The 20,052-nt window shown below is 39.2% G+C and overlaps 1 protein-coding gene across 1 annotated transcript; it reads left to right on the forward strand.

Annotated features, from left to right (window-relative positions):
* Positions 1 to 927: 927 nt before the first annotated feature.
* Positions 928 to 5,123, forward strand: LOC115167793 (ankyrin repeat and SOCS box protein 8). The gene is made up of 4 exons (XM_029722399.1): positions 928 to 1,074; positions 1,817 to 2,038; positions 2,341 to 2,445; positions 2,841 to 5,123. Exons 2-4 carry the CDS (start codon positions 1,910 to 1,912, stop codon positions 3,474 to 3,476), a joined length of 870 nt encoding a protein of 289 aa, XP_029578259.1. The 5' UTR covers positions 928 to 1,074; positions 1,817 to 1,909; the 3' UTR covers positions 3,477 to 5,123.
* The last annotated feature ends 14,929 nt before the right edge of the window (positions 5,124 to 20,052 follow it).

The raw sequence follows: 20,052 nt of genomic DNA on the forward strand, positions 1-20,052 counted from the left end.
AAAGAATAGAGAAGGTATGTAATGTTTCAATCTGTCAGCAAATATTACGTTTGTGTCTAGATAGATAGATGTCATGGCTCACACAATGTTAACATCTGACACATACACACATTGATGGGCATTGCCTGTGCTGCATTTCACTACAAGGTATTTAACATAGCACTGCCAAGCAGTCAACCTTTAAAGTGCTTCCCAAAGAGAGCAATGGAGCCATCTGATGCCCATACTTGGAGAGGAAGCATAGCTACTATGGTATGTGATAAATGCCAGCACTACATGAAGTCTGTTACTATTAAAATAACACATGTAAGATGTTGAACAACATTACAAAAACACAAAATTCTAAGTCAGAGAAGATTCCTGTGTATATTTTGCAGTGGTGCAAGTAAAAATACTTGAAAAAGAAGTACTACTTAAGTCGTTTTTTGGGGGTATCTGTACTTTACTATTTATATTTTTGACAACTTTTACTTTTATTCACTACATTCCGAAAGAAAATGATTTACTTTTTACTCCATACATTTTTCCTGAAACCCAAAAGTACTGGTTACATTTTGAATACTTAGCAGGACAGGAAAATGGTCCAATTCACGCAGGTATCAAGAGAACATCCCTGGTTTAGTGAGTCCCCGGACTCACTAATCACACATGCTTCGTTTGAAAATTATGTCTGAGTGTTGGAGTGTGCCCCTGGCCATCCATAAATACATTTTAAAAAACAACAAAATGGCGGCGTCACTATAAGGATTTTGAAATGATTTATACTTTTACTTAAGTATATTTTAGCAATTACATTTACTTTCGATAGTTAAATATATTTCAAACCAAATCTTTTAAGACTTCTACTCAAGTTGTATTTTACTGGGTGACTTTCACTTTTGCTTGAGTCATTTTCTGTTAAGTTAGCTTTACTTTTACTCTGGTCTAGTATGACAACTGGGTCCTTTTTCCACCGCTGATATTTTGTGGGCGTAGCCCAGTCGCATGTTTTCGCAGCAAATTAAATGACGTTGCCGTTTCCATGTTTTTGTCAAGCTTGGACAGCGCATTCCTTGAAACTGTGGACCATAAACGGTATGTAGGGCCCAAAATATCGACATACCAACGATGCAACTTGAATTTTAAAGCAACCTATGGAAATATTTTAGACATTCTTCACATTCAATAAAATGTATAATACTGGTCATCTTTGCTAGCGCGAACTGTCATTTGGAGTGGAAAACAGCGAGCCGATTAGCACGCTAGCTAGCTAACGTTACTGCTGCTGAGGTCGCGACATTTAGTTAAGCGAAATTGTGTTTTGGTTAGCAACTGCAAATATGGATAAGAATTGTATTGTTTATATATCGGTAACTTAGCTAATGTAAGTTAGCTAACTATTAGTTGGCCACTAAGTAGCCAGCATTAGCTGCTAGTTGACGTGTTGCAACAGCTGGTTAACAGGCTAGCTAGCTAACGTTACCTTTTAACCTGACAATCTAAATTGCAAAGTTTCTACTTTTTGCCAAATGATGCACAGGTAAAACTAAAAACACTTTTGCTAGGTTGGGAAATGATAGCTCTCGTGTACAGAGTAGTAGCCATTCAGTTTGTGTGGGCGGGTGTCAAAAGAGTTGTTATTATTTGATGCACATAATGTCATTGTCAGTCAACGTCACATTACAAATTCACCATACCCTTTGATGGTTTTATGCATCATGCACGTAATTGATCTCCTAGAATATATAGTAGACCTAGCTAAAAACAAGCATGTCTCTCCAAAGTGAACACCTGTAATTCTTTACCATAATAACACCAACATTGTGTTTTCTTTCAGATCTTTAACTCCAACTTGGCCAGCCAGGTGTTGTAGACAGTGTGGTGTGGCGTCAGTGCACCCCAGCCTGGGTGCAATGTTCCTCAGCTCCACATGAGCTCTACTATGTGGTACATCATGCAATCTATTCAAAGTAAATATTCCCTGTCTGAGCGGCTCATCCGCACCATTGCTGCCATTCGCTCTTTCCCACACGACAATGTGGAGGATCTTATTCGAAGGGTAGGTTGGCTTATCTTTGAACTGTAGAGATGAAATGTTAACACAAACACCACTGTACTTATCTAATTTGTTGTGTCCCAGAGTTGACTTCTTTGTAGTAAAATAACTCCCTCAACCTCACATCCTCTCTGCACATTGTTAATTGTGTCGATGATTTGTAGTTTCATAGCTATCTTATAACTATGCCACAATTTTGAGTGCTTGATGTTATTCAGTTGAATATGACTTGTTGTTTATGGTATCGGTATCTATTCATATTTTGCATACTGTTGAAAATGACATAATTGCATGTCTACCTTCAGGGAGCTGATGTGAACCGTATGCATGGCACTCTGAAGCCCTTGCACTGTGCCTGTATGGTGGCGGATGCCGACTGTGTCGAGTTGTTGTTGGAGAAAGGAGCAGAGGTATGTATGGTGGCATGTTTTTAATGCTCACTCATCCAACTTTGTTTGAAATGATTTAGCTACTTGCTTAGCTAGTGGTGTTATGTTGTAATGTTAAAAAAAAAAAAAATAATAATAAGAAAAAAGTAAACATCCTGAGGTAATATTTTTTATACTGTACATGCTGCAGTCATCGATACGTCTAACCTGCTCTTGATTACTCCCACTTGAATCCCCTTCACCTGAATCTCAGAAAATAATAGTGAATCTCTTATCTGTGAACTTAGGTCTATAATAGCTGCTATATGTTACTATGTAATGCCTCCAGTTGTAAAATAAACCATGCTCTCTCTCCCTTTCTCAAATGGACTAACAAAGTTTTATTGTATTCTGGGATCCCCTACCTGTCTTCTCAGGTGAATGCCCTGGACGGCTACAACCGCACGGCGCTGCACTACGCAGCAGAGAAGGACGAGGGCTGTGTGGAACTCCTCCTAGAGTACGGGGCCCAGCCCAATGCATTGGACGGCAACAAGGACACCCCGCTACACTGGGCTGCCTTCAAGGACAACCCTGAGTGCGTCAGGGCTCTGCTGGAGAGCAGTGCCTGCCCCAACGCACGGGACTACAACAATGACACTCCGTTAAGCTGGGCCGCCATGAAAGGCAACCTAGAGAGTGTGAGGGTTCTGTTAGAATACGGAGGCCAGGTCCATGTTACTAACCTAAAAGGCCAGACGCCCATCTCTCGCCTGGTGGCCCTACTTGCCAGGGGCCTGGGGGCAGAGCAGGAGGAGGAGTGTCTGGAGCTGCTGTATAAGGCGGCGGGGAGGTTTGAGATCCGCCGGGCAGATGGTACCTTACCCAGGGAGCTCAGTAAGGATCCCCAGCTCCTGGCCAAGCTGACCAGTATGGTGGCTGAAGCACCAACGCTACGCGCCCTGTCACGGTGTGCTGTCAGACAGAGCCTGGGGGTGAGATTCCTCCCCACTGCGGTCAAAGATCTGCCTTTACCAGAGTCGGTCAAAGAGTACTTATTGCTTAGAGACTGAACTTACAGGGGGTGGGACTAGAGGTGACAGGATGTGTAATCACTATCGATCGTATTCAGACTGGAAATCTGTGCTTAGCTCAAATTAGCTCAGAGTTGCACGCAAATATCTCACCTATTTAACAGTTTTGATGCATATATTCTGACAATGTTTCTCCTTAATGAGAAATGATGTTGATTCTAGATAGTATGAGGTGTTGTAGGCAGTCCAAAAGGTCACACTGAGATGAGGAAGTACTTAGTTCTTATGTGGTTGTAGTGTGTGTAAAATTTGAGTGATTCGCTTTTTCTCAGTGCTTCCCTCTCCGTCAGTGGGTCTGCAGAATCAGCCTTGCAATCCCAAAAAACATAGTGTAAAATATGGAATTGCATTTAATTCAATGTTGCAATTCATAATAACTGAGTATAATCACTCTTCATGTTACAAAATACTAAAAAATTGTAGATTACATAATTAAAATTACTAATATATTATAGAGATAAATGTGCCATGTAATGTTGTTACATAATGTTGATTAACAGATATGTAACTGTTATACAAAATCTGTATCATCTAGAACTTCCTGGCAGGATTGGGGTCAATTCTGAATTAAGTTGCGAATTGGTCTTTAATTACATTCTTGAATTTGAATTGGCCACACCCCACAGGAAGCAGAATTTGAATTAAGTATAATGTCTATAATAATTCACATTCACTTACATGTTATTAGATAAAATAAAAATGTTTTCCAGAATGCATTAGCTCAACCACTCAGAACATCTCATGACAAAAATACAAACATCTGTGAGTTATAATAATAAATTAAATAATAAAGCAAATATTTGAAATGGTATCTGTATTCTTCAGTAAGAGGTGGCAGATGCTTCTGGCAAAATATTTATCAAAGGAATGAGAAGTTTGAATTGGTTTTAATTAAATTCTACTTTAATTCTGTCGACTGTGGCGAATTCGTATTTCAATTTGTGGGTTGAATTGAATTAAATTCTGAAATTCTGAATTGACCCCAACCCTGCTACCTGGGCAAAATATATGGATATGCCAGCCTGTCAAATTTACAAGTGTGTTGCTATTTGTGTTAGCTATACATGTTTTTGGATGGAAAAGGTACAGCTTACGTTGGCTTATTTTAGTTGAAGTATGCTGATGTACAGCCAGCTATTGAAGAATACATAGATATTTTGTTTTCTATAGAGACTAGGTAAACTTTTATTTTGTAATTTTTACATCAGGATTTTCCATGGTGCTTTTTTTTGGTCCAAAACTTTGCACCACAGATTTAAATGTGACCATAAACAATGTAACCAGCAAACCACATAAAGGTCTTTTTCAAAATTGTTTATTTTAGGCAAAAGCTTTCAGTAATAGTAGAAATTGTCATAGTGGCATGAATTTGGATGTTTTTTTATTGTATTTAAAATATATAAACCATAGAAGCTTTGACCAATGTACTTTAGTTTGTAGTGAAACTCAAGTGACACATTTTTGACAGTAGTTTAATGTGCTTGTTTCTGTTTGCTTGTTTGCCAGGTGTGTACATGCATAACATTGATAGTTAACCAAATTATCTTAGACACCAATGTAAACCTACAAAGTGCATTTTTCTGTTAAATAATGAAAAAAAAAGTAAATGCCTTCCCTTATACTATGTACCGCATCTCTGTTTTTATGTTATTTTAGTTTAGACACTAAAAACTCCAGTAGGGATATTGGCAACAATTTATTATGTGCATGTAGTTTCATCACATGCAATTTTGAAATTGTCCAGCAGGAGTCTTTAGTGTGCCACGGTGCCTTCAGAAAGTATTCATACCCCTTGACTTATTCCACATTTTGTTGTGTTACAGCCTGAAATCCAAATTAATAAAACATTTAAAAAATATATATATTCTCACCCATCTACACAATAACCCATAATGACAAAGTGAAAACATGTTTTTAGAAATGTTTGCTAATAATGAAAATACATGTCTCATTTACATAAGTATTCACACCCCTGAGTCAGTATATGTTAGAATCATAATTTGGCAGTGATTATAGCTGTGAGTCTTTCTGGGTAACTCTCTAAGAGCTTTGCACACCAGGATTTTACAATATTTGCACATGATTCTTTTAATATATTTTTGAGCTCTGTCAAGTTGCTAAACAACCATTTTCAAGTCTTCCCATAGATTTTCAAGCCAATTTTAAGTAAAAATGGTAACTAGGCCACTCAGGAACATTCAATGTCATCTTATTAATCAATCCCAGTGTATATTTGGCCTTGTGTTTTAGGTTATTGTCCTGCTGAAAGGTTAATTTGTCTCCCAGTGTCTGTTGGAAAGCAGAATGAACTAGGTTTTCCTCTAGGATTTTGCCTGTGCTTAACTCTTTCGTTTATTTTTATCATAAAAAAACTTCCCAGTCTTTGCCAATGACAAGCATACACATAACATGATGCAGTCACCACTATGCTTGAAAATTTAGAGAGTGGTACTCAGTGATGTGTTGTGTTGGATTTGCCCCAAACATAACGCTTTATATTCAGGACATAAAGTTCATTTCTTAGCTACATTTTTTGCAGTTTTACTTTAGTGCCTTATTACAAACAGGATACATGTTTTGAAGTATTTGGATTGTATACAAGCTTCCTTTGCTCTCAGTCATTTATGTTAGTATAGTGGAGTAACTACAATGTTGTTGATCCATCCCTAGTTTTCTCTTATCACAGCCATTAAACTCTGTAACTGTTTTAAAGTCACCATTGGCCTCATGGTAAAATCCCTGAGCGGTTTCCTTCCTCTCCGGCAACTGAGTTAAGAAGGACGCCTATATATTTGTGACTGGGTGTATTGATACACCATCCAAAGTGTAATTAATTACTTCACCGTGCTCAATGTCAGCTTTTTTTTTTAATTAAATTTTGTATCTTTCAGTAGGTGCCCTTCTTTGCGAGGCATTGGAAAACCTCCCTGGTCTTTGTGATTGAATCTGTGTTTGAAATTCACTGCTCGACTGAGGGACCTTACAGATGATTGTATGTGTGGAGTACAGAGATGAGGTAGTCATTCAATAATCATGTTTAACAATATTATAGTACACAGCATGAGTCTATGCAATTTTTACTCCTGAACTTATTTAGGCTTGTCATAACAAAGGGTTGAATATTTATTGACTCAAGACATTTCAGCTTTTCATTTTTAATTCATTTGTAAACATGTCTAAAAACAATTCCATTTTGACATTATTGGGTATTGTGTGTAGGCCAGTGACACAACATCTCAATTTAATCTATTTAAAATTCAGGCTGTAACACAACAGAATGTGGAAAATGTCAAGGGGTGTCAATAGTTTCTAAAAGGCATTGTATAAATCAGTTTTTGCTTCAATAGCAGGAGATCTAAGTATTGTATTGAAAAACTTGTTAATAATCTTCAGTAATGTTGTGTTATTGGGAAAATATCATGACAAGAAAGAAAGATTGGATTAACAACATCTTGAGAAGTATATACTGTACTCAAAATGATTGTATACAACTTCTGTCAAAATAACATCCTATTTACAGGATAATACAGTGTACTCTTGTATGCCATTGTTGGTGTGGCACCACTGAAGACGTGACAGTTGAATTGTTGTAAACAACATATATTTCACTGTTTATCTGTATTTACAGTGGCTGCCACTCTAATTTTTAACTTCATCGTCACTGTGTAAAAACACAAAGCAATTGGACACATTTCAAATCCCCCTATGTTTTAATTGGCTGCTTCCCCTTTGATGATATATGAGCAGGTTCAAAAGTACCACTCAATAATAATCCTTTGTTGAGTTACTTAGGTATTGTCTCAAGATATTTCCAATGCTATATTTTGGCCCCATATCCCGACACAGACAGGATGTTCGTTTCCCAGGGAGAGAAAAAAGGTTTGTCACTAGCTTCTATAGCCACAAATTCATAAACCCTGTCCATTTCTACAATTGATCATCTTACATTATCATTATTACTTTTACCTTAATCCTAACCTTAACCACACTGCTAACCTTATGCCTAACCATAAATTAAGACCAAAAATATCAAGCATCTTTCCAATTTTGTCTTTGGAATCTAACGTGGTGGCTATAGAAGCTAGTGGAAACCAGAAATAATGGGGTAGAATTTCTGGAAGGAAACAAAAGCAACACAGAGAGGAAGAAGGCCCCCTCTCAGCACTCTCTCACACTACATTCCTTAAAAACTGTACAATACAGTAGTTATCATTCACTCACATCTGTTCAATATCTGGATTTTCTTCACATTAGTGCTACTGTAAATGTTCAATACTAATGTACATTTCTACTACAGTAACAGTCAAACGTTTGGACACAACTACTCATTTCAGGGTTTTTCTAATTTTTAAAAACTAATTTCTACGTTGTAGAATAATACTGAAGACAGAACTATGAAATAACACACATGGAATCATGTAGTAACCAAAAACAAATCAAATTATATGTTGTATTTGAGATTCTTCAAAGTAGCCACCCTTTGCCTTGATGACAGCTTTGCACACTCTTGGCTTTCTCTCAACCAGCTTCATGAGTTAGTCACCTGGAATGCATTTCAATTAACAGGTGTGCCTTGTTAAAAGTTAATTTGTGGAATGTCTTTCCTTCATGCGTTTGAGCCAAACAGTTGTGTTGTGACAAAGTAGGGGTGGTTAACAGAAGATAGCTTTATTTGGTAAAAGACTAAGTCCATATTATGGCAAGAACAGATCAAACAACAGTCCATCATTACTTTAAGACATGAAGGTCAATCAATCTTGAACATTTCTTCAAATGCAGTCACAAAAACCATCAAGTGCTATGATGAAACTGGCTCTCATGAGGACCGCCACAGGAAAGGAAGACCCAGTGTTACCTCTGCTGCAGAGGATAAGTTCATTATAGTTACCATTCTCAGACATTTCAGCCCAAATAAATGCTTCACAGAGTTCAAGTAACAGAAACATTTCAACCAACTGTTCAGAGGAGACTGCGTGAATCAGACGTTCATGGTCGAATTGCTGTGAAGAAACCACTAGTAAAGACACCAATAATAAAAAGAGACTTGCTTGGGCCAATAAACATGAGCAATGGACATTAGACCAGTGGAAATCTATCCTTTGGTCTGTTGAGTCAAAATTTCTGATTTTTGGTTCCAACCGCCATGTCTTTGTGAGACACAGAGTAGATGAACGGATGATCTCTGCATGTGTGGTTCCCACAGTGAAGCATGGAAGAGGTGTGATGGTATGGGGGTGCTTTGCTGGTGACACTGTCAGTGATTTATTTAGAATTCAAGGCACACTTAACCAGCATGGCTACCACAGCATTCTGCAGCGATACACCATCCCATCTGGTTTGTGCTTAGTGGGGAAATCATTTGTTTTTCAACAGGATAATGACCCAACACACCTTCAGGCTATGTAAGGGCTATTTGACCAAGAAGGAGAGTGATGGAGTGCTGCATCAGATGATTTGGCCTCCACAATCACCCGACCTCAACCCAATTGAGATGGTTTGGGATGTGTTGGACCGCAGAGTGAAGGAGAAGCAGCCAACATGTGCTCAGCATATGTGGGAACTCCTTCAAGACTGTTGTAAAAGCATTCTAGGTGAAGCTGGTTGAGAGAATGCCAAGAGTGTGCAAAAATGTCAAGGCAAAGGATGGCTACTTTGAAGAATCCAAAATATAAAATATACACAAAATATACTTTTTTGGTTACTACATGATTCCATATGTGTTATTTCATAGTTTTGATGTCTTCACTATGATTCTACAATGTAGAAAATAGTAAAAATAAAGAAAACCCCTTAAATTATGTTTCCAAACCTTTTACTGGTACTGTACTGCACTCTGGTGTTCATTTTTCAAGCCTTAAAAATATAAGGATTTTCACTCATATATCAGGCTTGGAAATGTAAAACAGAAAGAAAAAAATGTTAAGAGAAAATGAAATGAAAAACGTTGTTGTAACAATCCCTCACAACAGTGCTCCTTCTACACATAGCAATATAATAAACTGGGGTCATTCTAGCTCTAGAATCATTCTAGTTATGTGGCTCCACATGCCCAAGGTTGGAGGCCGGCCAGGCCAGTGGTGGTTATGCAAGCTGTGATCTTAGGGACTGGATACATAATTCATTACAAAGTCTGAGTTCGAAAAGGCACCCTTTTCCCCTTTTTTTCACTTTTTACCAGGGACCAATAGTGCTCTAGTTAAAAGTAGTGCCCTGTATAGGAGATAGGGTGCCATTTGGGATGAAGACATAGCTTCCTTGTCCACAGACTCCTGGCTCAGTCAGGATACAGAATATTGGAACAACACAGTTGGCAAACAAAACAAATGAGCTGAAAATGTGATGTTAGCAATAATTATGAGCAACACTCATTGCTGGGTGGTGTCCTTGGGGAGAGAGTACAGTGTACTGGTAGTGTACAGTGAACTGTTTAACCAGTTTCTTATGTTGCATCTTGAATTGAATACCTGCTTCATGTGAACGGTTCTAAACTAAGAATTTGGAACCGGACAGCTTCTAAAGCGACCAGCTTCTATTATATTCCATTCTATTATAGTTTTAACAACTTTAGATTGATTACAAACAAAGCTTTACACTGTGCACTAAGCATTCCCTTTCCCAGAAACAGACAGTATCTATTATTTTATATAGAAGGAGATAGACAGACAAACCTCATGTATTTCATCGCCACATTCCAGAAACAGCTTATTGAGGTAACCAAAACAGCTGCAAAACAAAGGTGCCTGTTTGTTTGTTGTAAGTATGAGCAATGCGAGTATGAAATTCAGTGTTGTGTTCACAGTCAGAAATATGGTAGGCTTATGACACCCCACTTCAAACATCTGCTACACAGGTTGAATAGAATATGTGGCCCCTGGGAAAAATATTATACGATTTTGTATGCACACCAACTACATCTTAAAATAATTAATGTAGGCGTATGTAAAATAAAAAATACATAAAAAGCTTTGAAAAAGTAAATTCCGTACGCTGTTTTTTATTATATGAGTAAAATGACTATGAAGACCTCGACGTAGAACCTCGCGATGATTCAAGGAGGGGAGTGTCAAATTCCAAGACTAGAGAAGAGGAGAGGGAGAGAGGGGCGCAACGGTGAGTTTGTAAACAGTATATCATTGTCAAAATGTACAATCCATGCGTAATTCCGATGAAAATGTGACACAGAAGTATTGAAAGTCGTTACAGTTAGTGTGTACGTTTCTATCGTTGTCCTGTCGGCCATGAAATCTGAGTGGACAATTAACGTTAGTTGACAGAACTGTTGTGGTCTGTCTTCTCGCTCGCACTCGAGTGCCTATTTTAGCTTTCTAGCTAACAAGTTGGTTAGTATTTAGCTAACTAAAGTGTCAACTAATTATTTATCAACAAAGCTACACGACTATATGACATGCTCATGTTGTCATGCATGAAGTTCGTTGTTGTTGATGAGGTTTTAGTACTGCACATTGCTCTTCCCTGGCTGTGGTAGCGGCCTGTTCGAAGTTAGCACTGGGAAAAGTTATAGCTAGCGAAAACGCCCATCTTTTGAGTTTAATCGTCATGAACCAATCACATTCTTCTGTCAGAAATGATTGACAGCCCACTGAGCGATAAGGCTACGAGATCATGGTGATTGACATGTTGGTAGCCAATCCTTGAAAAGAAAGGGCGGTCTCAAGCGGGAAAAGGCAGGTCTTGTGTGTGTTAAGGGTATTCGGGTCTCAGCTAGCATGCTAACTTGGCTAGACACCTAGTTTAGCCAGACGTCTGATGGTTTCAACTTTTAGCAGAAGTTAAGTCATTGCGATTCTCCTTCTTGAGAAGATGATTTCGATTCTGCTTATTGAGAAGAGAATTTCATAACTTCAGCTAACAATAATTTTTCTCCATCGTAAGCGATCCACACACCATGTGTAGCTGAAAGAATAACCTGCAAAAATTACAGTATAGTTGATTCTTTAAAAACTGGGAGATTCAAATTCCTCAACATATACAATCCTCCATTCTATTGCCAGTTGTGACTTTAACTTCAGCCATATATTTATAACACTGTTATAATAACTCTACCTCATCCTAGTCTAAGATTATGATAATATTGTTATCTGTATTGATATCTATACTGAACAAAAATATAAACGCAACATGTTAAGTGTTGGTACCATGTTTCATAAACTGAAATAAAAAATCCAAGAAATGTTCCATAAGCACTAAATGCTTATTTATTTCTGATTTTGACCACACATTTGTTTACATCCCTGTTAGTGAGCATTTCTCCTTTCCCGAGATAGACCACACCTGTCAGGTGGATGGATTATCAAGAAGTTGATTAAACAGCATGATCATTACACCGGTGCACTTTGTGCTGGGCACAGTAAAAGGCCACTCTAAAATGTGCAGTTTTGTCACAAAACACAATGCCACAGATGTCTCAGGTTTTGCGGGAGCGTACAATTGGCATGCTGACAGCAGGAAGGTCCACCAGATAGGATATGTGTTGCTCTGTGTGAAGCAAATGGTGGTCACACCAGACACTGACCGGTTTTATGATCCACGCCCTACTTTTTTTTAAGGTATCTGTGACCAACAGATGCATGTCTGTATCCCCAGCAATGTGAAATCCTTAGATTAGAGCCTAATGAATTTATTTGAAGAGGCTCCTGAGTGGCTCGGTGGTCTAAGACACTGCATTTCAGTACAAGAGGCATCACTGCAGTACCTGGTTCGAATCCAGGCTGCATCACATCCGGCCGTGATTGGGAGTCCCATAGGGCGGCGCACAATTGGCCCAGTGTCGTCCGGGTTTGGCCAGGGTAGGCCGTCATTGTAAATAAGAATTTGTTCTTCACTGAAGGTTGAATAATAAAAAACGGACTTATTTCCTTAAATGAACTGTAACAGGGTAAAATCTTTGAAATTGTTGCATTTATATTTATGTTCTGTGTATATAAATTCCTATTCATATGTACACATACAGTACCAGTCAAACGTTTGGACACACCTACTCATTCCAGGGTTTTTCTTTATTTTTTTACTATTTTCTACATTGTAGAATAATAGTGAAGACATCAAAACTATGAAATAACACATGGAATCATGTAATAACCAAAAAATTGTCTGTGTGCATCTGTGTGCATGTTTTATGAGTGTCAGTGTAGTGTGTGTGTGGGTAGAGTGCAGTGAGTGTGCATTGGAGCCAGTACAAGAATGTCAGTACAACAAAAAAAGGGGGTCAATGCAAATAGTCCAGGTAGGCATTTAATTAACTGTTCAGCAATCTTATGGCATGGGGGTAGAAGCTGTTCAGGAGCCTTTTGGTCTCAGACTTTCCGTGCAGAACAGCCTATGACTTGGGTGGCTGCAGTCTTTGACCATTTTTGGCCTTCCTCTGGCACCGCTTGGTAGAGAGGACCTGGATGGCACGGAGTTCAGCCCCAGTGATGTACTGGGCCGTACGCACTACCCTTTGTAGCGCCTTGGGGTCGGATGCCAAGCACTTGCCATACCAAGCTGTGATGCAGCCAGTCAGGATGCTCTCAATGGTGCAACTGTATAACTTTTTGAGGATCTGAGGGTCCATGTCTGGGACTTTGTCTGGTTCTGTGATGCCTCCATATTCACAAGTATTTGTTTGGTTGTCTGCTAAGTTAATAAAGATATCAAATCGAAGTTAATTGGTGTGTTATATCTGTGGTGCTGTCTAAGGCAATGCATCTCAGTGCTTGAGGCGTCACTACAGACACCCTGGTTTGAATCCAGGCTGTATCACAACCGGCCGTGATTGGGAGTCCCATAGGGCGGCGCACAATTGGCCCAGCGTTGCCCGGGTTTGGCCGGTGTAGGCCGTCATTGTAAATAAGAATTTGTTCTTAACTGACTTGTCTAGTTAAAAAAAATATATGTATCTCCAAGACTGTCACCAAGATTATGTTCAGGGGGAATCATCTGGGAGATGTACGAAGTTAGCACTGGGAGTTTTCGCTAGCTATAACTTTCCCCATCTTTTTGAGTGGAATCGTCATGAACCAATCACATTCTTCTGTCAGAATTAATTGACAGCCCACTGAGCGATAAGGGAACGAGATCGTGGTGATTGACATGTCGGTAGCCAATCCTTGAAAAGAAAGGGCGGTCTCATGCGGGAAAAGGCAGGTCTTGTGTGTAAAGGGTATTCGGATCTCAGCTAGCATGCTGACTTGGCTAGTGCCGATTTTTGGAACAGTTCTGCCTTTTAGATCACAATCAATAAGATTACATCGACGGGGGTGGCTGGTCCTAGATCAGCACTCCTACTCTGAGATGCTTGGTACATACAGCCCCTGTTTTTCTTGTTTGTATTTTAATTCCAAAATGCTATATCAAATGTTATACATTATGTATATTTTTCTGTATTGGATTTACACTTGTGTATTCATCCATGAAAGTGTCAAGAACACATGGCAGGTGATTAGCTCCGATTCACCATTGTTTCATTACTTGCTCCGTTTTAGATCCCAGACTAAGAATTGATGTGCTTTCTGTCTGGTCTACTCAACAAAAACAAAACGAATGAAAGTACATTCAATACAGGGTGTTAAAACTAGAGGTCGACCGATTATGATTTTTCAACGCCGATACCGATTATTGGAGGACCAAAAAAAGCAGATTTGTAAAAAAATCAACATTTATTATTTATTTTTTGTGTATTTTTTTATATTTTGTATTTTTAATTTATTTATAATACTTTTTTTTTTTTTTTATGTATTTGTAATAATGGCAATTACAACAATACTGAATGAACACTTATTTTAACTTAATACATAAATACTATCAATTTAGCCTCAAATAAATAATGAAACATGTTCAATTTGGTTTAACTTCTATGGGCTATGTGGGACGTTAGCATCCCACTCTATTCAACAGCTAGTGAGAAGAGCGTGGCGCGAAATACAAAAACCTCAAAAATGCTATAATTTCTATATTTCAAACGTACAACTATTTTACACCATTTGAAAGATAAGATTCTCGTTAATCTAACCACATTGTCCGATTTTAAAAAGGCTTTACAGCGAAAGCAAAACATTAGATTATGTTAGGAGAGTACATAGACACAAATAACCACACAGCCATTTTTCAAGCAAGCGTATATGTCACAAAAACCCAAAACACAGCTAAATGCAGCACTAATCTTTGATGATCTTCATCAGATGACACTCCTAGGACATTATGGTATACAATATATGCATGTTTTGTTCAATCAAGTTCATATTTATATCAAAAAACAGCTTTTTACATTGGCGTGTGATGTTCAGAAATTGTATTCCCACCGAAGACCTCTGGTGAATTTACTAAATTACTCATGATAAACGTTGACAAAAAACATAACAATTATTTTAAGAATTATAGATACAGAACTCCTTTATGCAATCGCTATGTCAGATTTTAAAATAGCTTTTCGGCGAAAGCACATTTTGCAATATTCTGAGTACATAGCTCAGCCATCACGGCTAGCTAATTTGACACCCGCCAAGTTCGGGGCTCACTAAACTCAGAATTAGTATTAGAAAAATTGGATTACCTTTGCTCTTCTTCATCAGAATGCACTCCCAGGACTGCTACTTCCACAACAAATGTTGTTTTTGTTCCAAATAATCCATAGTTATGTGCAAATACCTCCGTTTTGTTCGTGCGTTCAGGTCACTATCCAAAGGGTAACGGGCGAGCGCATTTCGAGACAAAAAATTAAAAAATGTTCCATTACTGTACTTAGAAGCATGTCAAACGCTGTTTAAAATGAATTTTTATGGTATTTTTCTTGTAAAATAGCAATAATGTTCCAACCGGACAATGCTGCATTCATTCAAAAAGGAAGAGAAAAAATGGCGAGGTCTCGTGAACGCGCATTTCCAATCTCTTAGCCACCAGGCAGTCCACTGACAAACTGTGCTCCTGTTATCTGCCCAGAGACAGGAGACGCGTCAATCCGCTTTCTGAACGCTTTAGAGAGCCAATGGAAGCCTTAGAAAGTGCTACATAACCCCACGGGCACTGTAGTTTCGATAGAGAAGCAAAGGGAGAACTACAAATTCGCAGACAGGCCACTTCCTGCTTGGAATTTTCTCAGGTTTTTGCCTGCCATATGAGTTCTGTTATACTCACAGACACCATTCAAACAGTTTTAGAAACTTCAGAGTGTTTTCTATCCAAATCTACTAATAATATGCATATTCTCGTTTCTGGGAAAGAGTAGTAACCAGTTTAAATCGGGGCCATTTTTTATCCGGCCGCGAAAATACTGCCCCCTAGCCCAGACAGGTTAAATAATGCAAAAACAAAGTGTTGGAGAAGAAAGTAAAAGTGCAGTATGTGCCATGTAAAAAAGCTAACATTTAAGTTCCTTGCTCAGAACATGAGAACATATGAAAGCTGGTGGCTCCTTTTAACATGAGTCTTCAATATTCCCAGGTAAGAAGTTTTAGGTTGTAGTTATTATAGGAATTATAGTACTATTTCTCTCTATACGATTTATATTTCATATACCTTTGACTATTGGATGTTCATATAGGCACTTTAGTATTGCCAGTGTAACAGTATAGCTTCCGTCCCTCTCCTCGCTCCTACCTGGGCTCGAACCAGGAACACATCGACAACAGCCACCCTCGAAGCAGCGTTACCCATGTAGAGCAAGGGGAACAACCACTCCCAAGTCTCAGAGCGAGTGACGTTTGAAACGCTATTAGCGCGCACCCGGCTAACTAGCTAGCCATTTCACATCGGTTACACCAGCTTAATCTCGGGGGTTGATAGGCTTGAAGTCATAAACAGCGCAATGCTTGAAGAATTGCGAAGAGCTGCTGGCAAACGCACGAAGGTTGAATGAATGCTAACGAGCCTGCTGCTGCCTACCACCGCTCAGTCAGACTGCTCTATGAAATATCAAATCATAGACTTAATTATAACATAATAACACACAGAAATACAAGCCTTTGGTCATTAATATGGTCGAATCCGGAAACTATCATTTCAAAAACGAAACGTTTATTATTTCAGTGAAATACAGAAGCATTCCGTATTTTATCTAACGGGTGGCATCCCTAAGTCTAAATATTCCTGTTACATTGCACAACCTTCAATGTTATGTCATAATTATGTACAATTCAAGCAAATTAATTACGGCCTTTTTTAGGAATAAATGGACTTCACACAGTTCGCAATGAGCCAGGTGGCCCAAACTGCTGTATATACCCTGACTGCTTGCACGGAACGCAAGAGAAGTGACACAACTTCCCTAGTTAAAATAAATTAATGTTAGCAGGCAATATTAGCTAAATATGCAGGTTTCAAAATATATACTTGTGTATTGATTTTTAAGAAAGGCATTGATGCTTATGGTTAGGTACATTGGTGCAACGACAGTGCTTTTTTCGCAAATGCCCTTGTTAAATCAACACCCATTTGTCGGAGTAGGCTGTGATTCGATGAGAAATTAACAGGCACCGCATCGATTATATGCAACGCAGGACACGTTAGATAAACTAGTAATATCATCAACCATGTGTAGTTAACTAGTGATTATGTTAAGGTTGATAGTTTTTTTATAAGATAAGTTTAATGCTAGCTAGCAACTTACCTTGGCTTCTTGCTGCCCTCGCGTAACAGGTAGTCAGCCTGCCACGCAGGCTCCTCGTGGAGTGCAATGTAAGGCAGGTGGTTAGAGCGTTGGACTAGTAACCGGAAGGTTGCAAAAACGAATCCCCGAGGTGACAAGGTAAAAATCTGTTGTTCTGCCCCTGAACAAGGCAGTTAACCCCCGTTCTTAGGCCGTCATTGAAAATAAGAATTGGTTCTTAATCTGACTTGCCTAGTTAAATAAAGGTGTGTAAAAAAAAATAATAAAAAAATCGGCAAATCGGTGTCCAAAAATACCGATTACCGATTGTTATGAAAACTTGAAATCGACCCTAATTAATCGGCCATTCCGATTAATCGGTCGACCTCTAGTTAAAACCGCCTTAAAGTTCATAGCCCAGATGCAGCCTACCAGTTGTTCATAACACAGAGGTCAAATGTTTCGGTTATTGGACAAGTCAGTCTCGTGTAAGCGTTGTAGTTTTGGCATCAAAACAACTTGGGCCATACAACCCATTCCCTTCCGTTCAAAAGCTGATGATCCATCTAATAAATAGACATTCAAGTGTTTCACTGGTGGATCGTTTGTCTTGCATTGTCTTTCTGCTCTGCCATGGATTTAGCTTAAAGACCTGGGCAGTTATGCAGAAGCGTGAGCATATAGGGTTTCATGTGTTCCAGGCAGCAGCCTAGATTTCTCTTGTTAGTCAACCCTCACAGGCCGCTAGCACCTCATCCTGTCCTGTCCAATGATTTATATACAGTGCGTTCAGAAAGTATTCAGACCCCTTGACTTAAAAAAAAAGCCTTATTCTAAAATGTATTTCAATTGTACCCCCCCCCCCCACACACAATACCCCATAATGACAAAGCAAAAACAGTTTTTTATACATTTGCAAATGTATTAAATAAAAAAAACTTATCACATTTACGTAAGTATTCATACCCTTTACTCAGTACTTTGTTGAAGCACCTTTTGGCAGCGATTACAGCCTAGAGTCTTCTTGGGTATGACGCTACATGCTTGGCACACCTGTATTTGGGGAGTTTCTCCCGTTCTTCTCTTCAGATCCTCTCAAGCTCTGTCAGGTTGGATGGCGAGCGTCGCTGCACAGCCATTTTCAGGTCTCTCCAGGGATGTTAGATCGGGTTCAAGTCCGGGCTCTGGCTGGGCCACTCAAGGACATTCAGAGACAGGTCACGAAGCCACTCCTGCATTATATTGGCTATGTGCTTAGGGTCGTTGTTCTGTTAGAAGGTGAACCTTTGCCCCAGTCTGAGGTCCTGAGCGCTCTGGGGCAGGTTTTCATCAAGGATCTCTCTGTACTTTGCTCCGTTCATCTTTCCCTCGATCCTGACTATTCTCCCAGTCCCTGACACTGAAAAACATCCTCACAGCATGATGCTGCCACCACCATGTTTCACCGTAGGGATGGTATTGGCCAGGTGATAAGCAGCGCCTGGTTTCCTCCAGATGTGACACTTGGCATTGATGCCAAAGAGCTCAATCTTGGTTTCAATAGACCAAAGAATCTTGTTTCTCATGATCTGAGAGTCCTCCAAGCGGGCTGTCATGTGGCTTTTACTGAGGAGTGGCTTACGTCTAGTCACTCTACCATAAAGGCCTGATTGGTGGAGTGCTGCAGAGATGGTTGTCCTTCTGGAAGGTTGTCCAATCTCCACAGAGGAACTCTGGAGCTCTGTCAGAGTAACCATCGGGTTCTTGGTCATCTCCCTGACCAAGGCCCTTCTACCCCGATTGCTCAGTTTGGCCGGGCTGCCAGCTCTAGAATGAGTCTTGGTGGTTCCAAACTTCTTCCGTTAAAGAATGATGGTGGCCACTGTATTTTTAGGGACCTTAAATGCTGCAGACATTTTTTAGTACACTTCCCCAGATCTGTGCCTCGACACAATCCTGTCTCAGAGCTCTACAGACAATTCCTTCGACCTCATGGCTTGGTTTTTGCTCTTACATGCACTGTCAACTGTGGGACCTTCTTATAGACAGGTGTGTGTGTGCCTTTCCAAATCATGTCCAATCAATTGAATTTACCACAGGTGGACTCCAAATTGTAGAAACATCTCAAGGATGATCAACAGAAACAGGATGCACCTGAGCTCAATTCAGAGTCTCATGGCAAAGGGTCTGAATACTTATGTAAATGTGATATTTCAGTTTTGTATTTTTTATAAATTAGCAAACGTTTCTACAAACCTGTTTTTGCTTTGTTATTATGGGGTATTGTGTGTAGATTGAGGAACATTTATTTAATTCATTTTATAATACGGCTGTAACGTAACAAAGTGTGGAAAAAGTGAAGGGGTCTGAATATTTTCCGAATGCACCGTATATACTAGATGACTGATAGAGGCGCTGTGTTGCAGCCACCATGCCTCCATCTTGGCATTCCCCCATGATTGTTAAAACATATATTTTGGAAGCTATAGAAATTAATTTATTAATGTCTACATTTTTGTTTTTGCCATATTTATTGTATTACAGACACCGTAAAGCTGCAATATGCAACTTTTTGAACAACCCCCGACCAAATTCACATAGAAATGTCAGTTATGGATCTGTCATTCTTATTGAAAGCAAGTCTATAATGTGTAGATTTTCTATTCTTCCCGTTCTTATGTTTAGTGTTTGCGTCTTCGGTTTTGTACATCAGCTGAAAATACAATCATTTTGGTTATTGAAAATATATTTCACTCCGGTTTAGATGGTACAATGATTCTCTACATCAGTGGTTCACAAAGTTTTTATAGTCCCATACCTCTTCAAACATTCAACCTCCAGCTGCGTACCCCCTCTAGCACCAGGGTCAGCACACTCTCAAATGTTGTTTTTTGACATCATTGTAAGCCTGCCACACACACTATACTATACATTTATTAAACATAAGAATGAGTGTGAGTTTTTGTCACAACCCGGCTCGTGGGAAGTGACAAA

The sequence above is a fragment of the Salmo trutta genome, chromosome 30 (assembly GCF_901001165.1).
Source record: "Salmo trutta chromosome 30, fSalTru1.1, whole genome shotgun sequence".
Taxonomy (NCBI): domain Eukaryota; kingdom Metazoa; phylum Chordata; class Actinopteri; order Salmoniformes; family Salmonidae; genus Salmo; species Salmo trutta.